The sequence below is a fragment of the Phalaenopsis equestris genome, unplaced genomic scaffold (assembly GCF_001263595.1).
Source record: "Phalaenopsis equestris unplaced genomic scaffold, ASM126359v1 Scaffold000240, whole genome shotgun sequence".
Taxonomy (NCBI): domain Eukaryota; kingdom Viridiplantae; phylum Streptophyta; class Magnoliopsida; order Asparagales; family Orchidaceae; genus Phalaenopsis; species Phalaenopsis equestris.
In genome coordinates, this window is record NW_018164682.1 from 2,363,426 (window position 1) to 2,374,241 (window position 10,816).

The 10,816-nt window shown below is 37.3% G+C and overlaps 1 protein-coding gene across 1 annotated transcript; it reads left to right on the forward strand.

The window, feature by feature from the left end:
- Positions 1-3,588: 3,588 nt before the first annotated feature.
- On the forward strand, positions 3,589-6,085 carry LOC110024015 (transmembrane 9 superfamily member 11). Its single transcript, XM_020723728.1, has one exon. The coding sequence runs from the start codon at positions 3,808-3,810 to the stop codon at positions 5,773-5,775; it is 1,968 nt and encodes a 655-aa protein (XP_020579387.1). The 5' UTR covers positions 3,589-3,807; the 3' UTR covers positions 5,776-6,085.
- Positions 6,086-10,816: the final 4,731 nt, after the last annotated feature.

Consider the following 10,816-nt stretch of genomic DNA (forward strand, 5'->3'; position numbering starts at 1 on the left):
ATATATATATATATATATATATATGCATATATGAGGCTTTTTTATGTATTAAAAAGCTCTATTTTTTTCGGTCTTCTTTTTTTTTATTGTGCAACTATTTAACACGATAATATATGTTAAGTTGATCTTTTTAACCATAAATTCTTCATATAGTTCCAACATGGCTAAAACAATGAAGGTGGTCCATCAGTTATATGGAATAAAGAAGTTACAAATATTTTTTGCAATCTCCGTATTAAAGAAATAGAACTCAGAATATCGCCAATCACATATTTTAACAAGGAAGGTTGCCAAAATATTACAAAGAGGTTCAAAGAATTGACGGGAAAGGATTACGACAGACATAAATTCAAAAATAAATGGGATCAATTGAAGAAGTAATGGAAAATTTGGAAGGAGCTGAAATGTGGATCTACCGGGTTGGGTTGGGATCTCATTAAGCGGACAATCGATGCTCCAAATGAATGATGGGTTGAGAAATCAGAGGTGATATTTACATTATATATTTTGTTTATTCTCAAAATGTTTTGGTTTAACAAATAATCCCTCTAAACCCCCCTTCTCAATACAATATTACACGCAATGCCGACATACAAAAAATATAAACAGTGCGGAATTAAGCCAGACTTTGATGATAAACTTAACACAATGTTTAAGAGGGTTGTCGTGACGAGAAAGCATGCATTCAACCCGAGTGAGATAGGGTTTGCAGGCATACCAAATGATTTGCCACCTAAGCAGGAGACAGCTGACGAAGAAGAGCGTAGTATTAACTAGAAGGAGATGGGGGAGTCCAAGTCACTGTCAAATAGGCTCAGGCTTAGTAGGAGGAAGAAAGAAAAGGACAGTTTTATGAAATGCTCATTCGATCGACTCATTGATATTTTGTAGCTCCACCTCCTGTTGCACTCCCTGACAGCACCATCTTAGAATGTGTTAGAGCTTTAGATGCTCTTCCTGAAGTAGTTGTCGATATGTGATTTCATGCAAAGTGTGTAAAAAAACTTAAGGATCCTACCGTAGGCAAATATTCATGGCGCCGCAGCTGGGATAAATGGGTGGGTGAGATGTTTTTTTGGACATCCAATAAGGTTCAACTACATATTTTGAATGACTGCACCCATTTTTATGAATCTCCTTCACGAGTTATCTCTGAAACACGACCTCCAAGGTTCTTCTAGAACGACAAATTGGGAGTTGTTGGCTATAACATTATACATTTTTTCGCAGAACGAATCAGTTAAAAGAGCTATGGAGAGATTTTAACATTCTCAGAAACATTTAGTTGGTACTTCTCCAAAGGCTTACAGGCAATTATTAGCTTGGTAGTTCAAATCATTAAGTCAGAGGATTCATCATTTGCTAATACTAGAGAACAAATTGCCAACGATCCCCGTTACATACCTTATTTCAAGGTAACTATTAGTTTATCTACGTTACTTTCAAAATTTAATTAGTTTCTAATGATGTAAGACAAAACTGCATAGGTGCAACCGATGATACTCACGTTGATGCCCGACTACCCAACCACGACAAGGTGTCGTGCATTGTTGGAAGTTATTGAACTACTCAGAATGTCATGGCAGTATGTGACTTCATCATGTGTTTCACTTTTGTAATGGTGGAGTGCACATGACAGTCGAATTTTCTCCTATGCAAATAGGAATTGATCACAGTGTTTCCCTCACCTGTCTTCAGGTTTGTTTTGTTTTGTAAACGTATTAGTTATATGTATTATTTGTCATTAATAGTGTCTTTCATAACAGAGAAATATTATTTGGTTGATGTTGGATATCCTATGCAGAAGGGCTACCTCGAGCACTATCCGAACACCAGATACCATATTCCTGATTTTGAGAGAGCAATTGACACCATTTATGGCGGAAAAATAAAGTTTAATAAATGTCACTCCTCTTTATGCGGGGTAATTGAAAGAACATTTTAGTTTGAAAGAAAAAATGGGTTATCCTACGTGATATGTCGTCATATTCTTTTTAAAGGCAGGTGCATATTGTGGTGGTCGCAATGTCACTTCATAACTTCATCCGACGACATCCCTCTCAATCAGATACGGATTTCAGTATGGCTGACAATGATGAACTGAATGTCTCTGAAGGACCTTCAGAATTTGTGATTGGGCCTTCATTACTTGAGGAAGAGATAGACTCTAATGAATTTGAAATTCATGATGGTGAAGGTGTGACCAAGATGGTTTCTTTGAGGGAGTCTATCGCAGATGTTATCTGTGGTGGCTGATCCACCAAGTCATATTTATTTATTAAATATAGGTTATTTTCATATGCATTTTTTTTGTTTTTTTTATTTCTAATCTGACAATTGGTTTCTTTTTTTAGGCAGCTATAACAACATGAGTTCCAGAATTTCGGGGTCCAACGAAGTTATCTTGTGTTACTGCGGAATACCGGCTCCGTTACTCACGTCACGTCAACCTCACAGCAGTAGGAGACAGTTCTACGGTTGTCGTAGAGGCGTTTCAGCTCGTTGTGGTTTCTTCTGTTGGGCCAACAATCCAACATATTGCACTGCCAACAGTTATAGGGTTACAATGATTTCCCATGGTGACAGTGCAACTGAGGACATACATAGTTAGAGTTTTAAATTGAATGTTCTAATATTTCTCATTGTAGTTGTAATTGTATTTATCTTTATTTTTTTTCTTCTGATACTCACAAGAGTGTGAGCACTCAATGTTATCTTTTTGAACTAAAATATGATTATTTGCGGCTTCTATTTTATCTATTTTTGTGTTCATACAGTTATGTTGCAAACAACATCACTAGACATGGGCAAAATGGTTATTTATCTAGCAACAACTGCCAATAAGGGGTTGTTTGGGGTAACTTATAAGTGTGCGCGGCGTCTGTATCGTTTGGTTCGCGTGTTTCGCCAGCTTATCTGAAACCGCGTTTGGGTTTTTACAATAAACGCAGACCGCGGGCCGAATTCTGCGGCCCACCCGTGGGCTGAACCCCGCAGCCCGACTGCGGGCTGTGTTTCAGGTTAAACAGCTTATCCTGAAACGCATAAGCTGCCCCAAACGCACCCTAAGTTGTTCAACATAAGATCTCTCAAACAACAAACTAGTTTATCCTGATAACCTGCTAAAGATTTGAGTTGTATACAAACTAATATAAATGTTTAACGGTCTATTTGGAGCAACTAGAGTTTATATATAATCTGCTAGATATTATATATAATCTGTCAGTAAATTATTCTGACAATCTAATAATCTGTACCAGATTATATATAATCTCTAATATCTAACAAATTATATATAATCTGCAGTTGTCCCAAATAGACCGTTAAACATTTATATTAATTTGTATACAACTCAAATCTTTAGAATTATATAAAAAAATAACAACTTTTATTATTTTTTTAGTGAAATACACATTTATATATATATATATATATATATACATATATATATCAAGGAGTTTTAAGCATAATTATCAAACATTGAATGTTCATATGTAAATACATTAGAATGTAAATTTTCGTAATAAATAACTGGATTTTTTTTTTTTTTTTTGATGAATTTCCTTATCCTTTTTATTTGGGTCTGAAGGGACCTGCGCAATCCGCTCCAGGAAGCAGCTTCAGCTTGCGGCCTCCAGAATCGCTAAAAGCGACTCAAACGCTTAAACCGTCTCTCTCTCTCTCTCTCCCCCCCTCTCCTGCTATTTCCACCATTGCTGACGTTCTTCAGATCTACGAATCAGAAGCTCTCTCCCAAAACCCTAGCTTCCTCAATTCTTAGAATCGTCCTTTGATCTGCGAGATCCGATGCCGCTGCCACCCAGATCTCTCATCTGGCTCACCTTCTTCCTTCTCTTCCTTGCCTCCCCTCCCTCCTATGGCTTCTACCTCCCGGGAAGCTACCCCCACAAGTACCGGATCGGGGATCCCCTCTACGTGAAGGTGAACTCCCTCACTTCTATAGATACCGAGATGCCCTTCAGCTACTACTCTCTTCCCTTCTGCCGCCCGCTCGAGGGTATCAAGGATTCCGCCGAGAACCTTGGCGAGCTGCTAATGGGAGATCGCATCGAGAATTCTCCCTATCTCTTTCGCATGTTCACCAACGAGTCTGACCTAATCCTCTGCCGCACAGATTCCCTCACTGCATCCGATCTCGCCCTTCTCAAGAAGCGTATCGACGAGATGTACCAGGTTAATGTCCTCCTAGAAAACCTCCCTGCAATCCGCTACACGACAAAGGAGGATCTCGTTCTCCGATGGACCGGTTACCCCATCGGCGTCCGTGTTGGTGATTCCCATTTCATATTCAACCACCTCAAGTTCACCGTTCTTGTTCATAAGTACGAGGAGCCTGCAACTGTAGCCGCTGCATCCGCCAACTCCGCCGTTGCTACCTCTGAAGGCGGCCGCGACGTCCCAGGTTATATGGTGGTCGGATTTGAGGTTATCCCCTGCAGCTATCAACATGACACCGAGTCGATCAAGAATCTCAAGATGTACGATCATTACCCGACAAAGATCCAGTGCGAACCGACCACCGTCGCCATGGCGGTAAAGGAGAAGCAACCTCTGGCCTTCACCTATGAGGTCTCCTTCGTTGAGAGTGACATCCGCTGGCCTTCACGGTGGGATGCTTATCTGAAGATGGAAGGCGCAAAGGTGCATTGGTTCTCGATTCTCAACTCCCTCATGGTGATTGCGTTTCTGGCCGGAATAGTTCTGCTAATTTTACTCAGAACTGTTCGCCGGGACTTGACCCGTTACGAAGAATTGGACAAAGAGGCTCAGGCCCAGATGAACGAGGAGCTTTCCGGGTGGAAGCTTGTTGTAGGGGATGTCTTTCGTGCGCCTGGTAATGCAACTCTACTCTGTTTGATGGTTGGAGATGGCGTGCAGATACTTGGAATGGCAGTGGTGACTATATTGTTTGCTGCTCTCGGATTCATGTCCCCAGCTTCTCGAGGGACGCTTGTTACTGGTATGATTTTCTTCTACTTGATTCTTGGGATTGCAGCTGGCTATGCAGCTGTGAGGCTTTGGAAGACGATTAAGTGTGGAGATCATTCGGGTTGGATGTCCATTTCATGGAAGGTTGCTTGCTTCTTCCCTGGTATAACATTCATCATACTGACCACTCTAAATTTTCTTCTTTGGGGTAGTCAGAGTACTGGTGCCATCCCTTTTTCTCTATTTATCATATTGCTCTTATTGTGGTTCTGTATTTCTGTTCCGCTGACCCTTATTGGTGGCTACCTGGGTGCCAAGGCAAGCCATGTTGAATTCCCTGTTAGGACAAATCAGATACCTCGAGAAATTCCTCCCCAAAAATACCCATCTTGGCTTCTTGTTCTTGGTGCTGGAACTCTGCCATTTGGCACTCTGTTCATTGAGCTCTTTTTCATCATGTCTAGCTTGTGGATGGGTCGTGTCTATTATGTCTTTGGTTTTCTCTTCATTGTTTTGATCCTTCTGGTTGTGGTTTGTGCTGAGGTTTCACTGGTTCTCACTTACATGCATCTGTGTGTTGAGGATTGGAAATGGTGGTGGAAATCTTTCTTCTCCTCAGGATCTGTTGCCATCTACATATTCCTTTACTCCGTCAACTACCTTGTATTCGATCTCAAATCTCTAAGTGGTCCTGTGTCAGCTACTCTCTACCTTGGTTATTCACTTTTCATGGCTGTGGCCATCATGCTCGCCACTGGTACTGTGGGCTTCCTATCCTCCTTCTGGTTCGTGCATTATCTCTTCTCTTCAGTCAAGTTGGATTAAACTGCTATTGGTACCAGAGGAACAAGTTCAATGAAAGTCGAGATTTTGTTACTTCGAGCTTGGTTGAAATACTATCAGTTGGTCTCATTATTCTTTCGTGGCTGAATATTTTTCTTCTCAAGTGTTATTGTCAAGATTAGGAGAGTATCTGGAATTTATCTTGTACCAGCAAACATTTTGTTTTTGTTAGTCAGAATGCACTTTGTTTTTACTAGACTGCGCAGAAATGATTTCTGAATTTGTAGTTCCAAGTTGTATGTTAATTATACCTTTTACCTAAAGGTCGTCGAAGTTTGACTCTTTTGTTTTATTCCTAGTAAGTATTGAATCTTGGATAGTATTTTCATGAGTCTATTTCATGCATGCCCTAAGAAAGTAGTGTTTAAAAATTACACTATGAGTGATATAGGAAAAGTTTTTTTAAGAAATATTAAGGCTTGCAATATCGTAGGAAAGGGTAATGTATATATCATATTGTCAGGTGAAACAATTTAGAAGCTCAGTGAAGTCAAATATGTTCATAGTGTGAAGAGAAATATGATCTCTATGAGCCAGGTGACAAAGTCTGGGTATGCGTCTACTTTCATAGGTGATTATGGAAGGTGACGAAGGGGTAATGATGATGGCTCAGGGCAACATTGAAGGGGCTCTTTACCTGATCAATGAAATTATAGATTTCATTGATATGATCGGAACCAATGTAGATATGGATTTGTAGCTCCATGAGTTTAGTCATATAAGCTAATATTGCATGAAGTCCTTACTTTTAAAAAATAAACTTTAGAGTTTGAAATATGTATATTTGGATTTCTGTAAAGATTATATATATGGCAAGTAAAAGAAAGTTTCCTTCTCCAAAGTTGGGTCAATGGTGAAGTAAAAAAAAATGAAGTTAGTGCATACTGACGTGTGGGATCTATTCCAGTTTAGTCCGTTGGTGGTTTTCACTACTTTGTCATATTTATTGATGATCACACTAGAAAGGTATGGGCTTACTTTTTAAATAAAAAATATAGCATACTTGGAGTGTTTAAGAAGTAAAATGTCATAGTAAAAAATGAGAGGCTTGAGGCTGAAGTGTTTCAGATTAGATAATTGGGGGCGAGTATGATGATCAGGGTTCAAGAATTATTGTGTTTCGTAGGGGATTAGACATGAGTTCATTGTTCCAAGAAGAACTCCACAATAACATAGAGTAATTGAGCTCATAAACAGAACCATCACATAAGTGCTAGAAGCATGAGGTTGCAAGCTGGCTCCTCAAGTCAGATCTCGGTATAAACAATGAACACTACAGTGTTTCTGATCTACTATAGTCCATCGGTACCTTTGAAGGAAACCTTACCTGAAGAAGTCTGGAGCGACAAAGAGTTAAATCTATCTCACTTGAGGGTATTTGGTTGTTATTCATATGTGTATATTGATGTGGGGATTAGGAGTAAACTTGACTCAAAATATGTCATGTACACTTTTATTGGGTATGACTACATTCATCAGGAAAAGGAATGTTACATTCAATGAAATGAAGATGTACAAAGACAAGATCGAAATTCAGGATTTCCTTTTAGTTAGTTTTGAAGAGACCATGTATGTTGAGAGAAGATATTAGTGATCAAGAGGGGGGATAAAGAAGTAGTGCTCAATCAGATGAAACAAATGAAGTTCCTTAATCACATGTTACTGAAGTCAGGGGATTCAACAGAGCTACTCGACCAACACAGATGTATTCTACTTTATATCATTTGTTGTTTATAGATAGTTGTGAATCAGAGTGCTATGAGGAGGTCACTTAAGTTGAAGATTCAAATGAGTGAGAGTTTGTCATGGATGACAAGGTGTAGTCATTAAGTTCAAATCGGATATGGGGTTTGGCGGTATTACCATATTACAAAAGAGCACTATACAACAAGTGGATCTATAAGTTGAAAGAGGGGTCATATGGTAGCAGTTGCTACAAGGAGAGGTGGAGTTTCATCAGAAGAAATGAGCTGCGTTGAGCTTATTAGTAGAGAAAGATCTATATTTGGAGCAAATGAATATAAAGACAATCTTTTGACATGGCGATCAAGAAAAAAAATTGTACATGATGCAATTGTAGGGTTGCGATGTTTCAGGAAAAGTTTTGGTCAGCAGATTGAAGAATAGTCTTCATGGCTTGAAGCAGACCCCAAGCCAATGGTACAAGAAGTTTGATAGGTTCATGTCAAACATGATTACATGAAGTATCACTCAGACCACTGTTGCTTCATCAAAAATTTTGATAATTGTTATATCATGTTTCTTTTGTATGTGGATGATATGATCATTGCAGGGAATTAAGGGAGTAATTATCAAGTGAGTTTGAAATGAAAAATTTATGTTCAACCATAAAAATCCTCGGGATGAGAATCCGCAGGGACTCGAGTGCATGTACAGTGGTGTTGTTTCGTGCAGAGTATGTTCTGAAGATCTTACAAATGTTCAACACGAGAAAAACAAAACCTGTTTGCACCCCTTAGATAGCCACATCAAGCTATTTAAGGAATTATCGCCTAAGTCTGAAGCAAAGCAAAAGCACAGTTGGGGAGAACTTCGTATGCTTCAACAGTTTAAGTATAATGAATGTTATGATTTGTACAATACCAAATATTGCTTATATAGTAGGAGTGGTCAGCAGATATATAGGCAAGCAAGGCATGCATCATTAAGAGGCAGTGAAGTGGATTCTCATGTTTTTGAGAGAAAATGTCAACATGATAGTTTTCTTTGAAGTGCTGGAATCAGTCTACAAGGATTTGTATATTCAAATCTAGAAGGAGTTTTGGATGATGGAAGAAGTATAATAGAGTACATCTTCACTTTGGGGAACAAAGCGATGAGTTGAGTTTACAGACTACAAAAGATTATTGCACGTTCAAATACGAAGGTTGAATATATTATTATCATTAAGCCTAGTAAGGAGATGGTGTATCTAGAAGCCTTTATGGCAGAATTTGGTAAGGAGCATAGATTGGAATGCTTCATAGTGATAGTACGAGTGATTCGGGCCATGTGATTTCCCTTGTGGAATCAATAGAGAATTATGAGTGAACTTTTGTGAGCTAGAGTGATTGTACGGAGAAAATTTGAGCTTTGTACTATGTACTTTCTTTAATTCATAGTGAAATTTTGGTATGGTGAGGCTGATTTTTTTTCCAATTTTTGAATTTTTTCACATAAATCTAGTGTTCTTTTCTTATAATATTCTATTGTGATTCTATTTTTTTTTTTCATATTTCTAGAATCGGTAGTTTGATTCTTCTGTCGTGTGTTTTTTATTGTTAACCAACCGAAACTTTTTAAGTAATTTTTCAACCCAAGAAGGCTCATTTTGTTTTTAAACAAGTAGCTTGTTTAGTTTTATCGAGCTGCTCATCTTGGCCTAAATTGAGCCTAGCTTATTAAGCATAGGGGCAAACGTAGTAAGCTTAACAAACCAAGTTAAAGCTTATTGAAATTAGAAAAAAAAAAAAAAAATCATTTTATAAAAGCCTTCATCCGAAAGTCCCAACATTTCAATCAGAACATGCCGCCCTCATGACACGGCCGTGACCCACACAGCCCATCCCACGCAACCACAGCGAAGCACAGGCCATGAGAATGATAACAAGAAATTAATTTAAATTTGAATTAAACTTAGATCATACTTTAGTAAGATAAGTTATATTTAAAATTATAGTTTATATTAAATTTTAAATAAATTTTAAACTTTAATCAATATTTTTAATGAACTTAGTCATAAGTTTTAAAAGATTGTGTACATAAACATGAATAAATTAACTAATAAATTTTTTGAATCTATTCATTTAACGATCGAGTATTTACAAAATTATTCAAGCTCTTTTGAGTTTAATCAAATGATCATGAAAGTGCGAAATCACAAGTAACTTGCCAAAAGCTATATTTATTTGCAACCGTAATCAAATATTTTTTTAAAAAAATTTTTAAACTATGTTAAACTATTAGTTTGGAATTTGAATTATTTCTATGTTTAGAAGTGTTTTCGTTCTATGTTAAACCTACTATTTGCATGACTCTCTTTTCTTTGGTTTATTGTTTCTACTTAACTAAGAGATTGTTTGGGCCCGTGTCTCCAAAAGCTTGTCATTTACATTGTTTAAAAATTTTTGAAGTGAAAATACTTGATGATGGACAATTGCTCATGACAACCAAGTTTGTGGATTTTTTTTTTGTATGATCTTAAGGCTTTGAATGAAAATGGTTTGCTCATTTGTACATGCATTCATGCCCAACTTTTAATATTTTTTTAATCCATCCCTTGGAACAAGTATAATAGCTAAAAAGAATTCATGTTAAATAACTCATTCGTTAAACAGGAAGATTGGGCGCCAACATTTGTCAAATCACTTTGTTTGGATAAAATTAATTAAATATTTGAAAAAAATATATTTATATAACTTATATATTAATTTTAAAATGCATTTAAAAATAATAAAATTTATTTTAGTTTTGAACAATCGAACTAAAATTGAGCCGAAACATACATACAAATTTAAATCGGTCAAAATCAAGCATTAAATTCACTCAATCGAACTCATTCAACGCTTATTTTGATTGCCTAATTCATGCGATTTACTAATTTTTATAATTGGTGTCTTAAAAAATTTAGCAAGCGTTTAACAATGGGTGACTCCATGATGGCTTCACTTGATTAATGAAATTTGATGACATTTCAAAAATTCTATTTGATAGCTCATTGTGGCCATTGTAGAGTACTGGAATTAATTACCAAGAATCTGTGCCAAACTCTTACCAGTTTGGAATGAACACGACTTGAAGCCATTAGAATAGTGGTAAAATTTATCATTCTTATAGTATGGAGGGCTTTGCACCCCTTCAAGGTTTTCTCTATGAGGCAGTCGCCTATAAAAGCAGTTTTTGAACAATTGTCACGACTGCTTATCGCTGGTCACCCCTTAAACAAGTATAGATAAATTTTCAACGTTGGCAGCACCTATAGAGGTCAGGGTGTCAAATGGCATGGTATTATTATAGAGCCCCA

Excerpts from the sequence above, each read along its gene's own strand:
- LOC110024015 (XM_020723728.1), top strand. The coding sequence starts at position 3,808 with ATGCCGCTGCCACCCAGATCTCTCATCTGGCTCACCTTCTTCCTTCTC.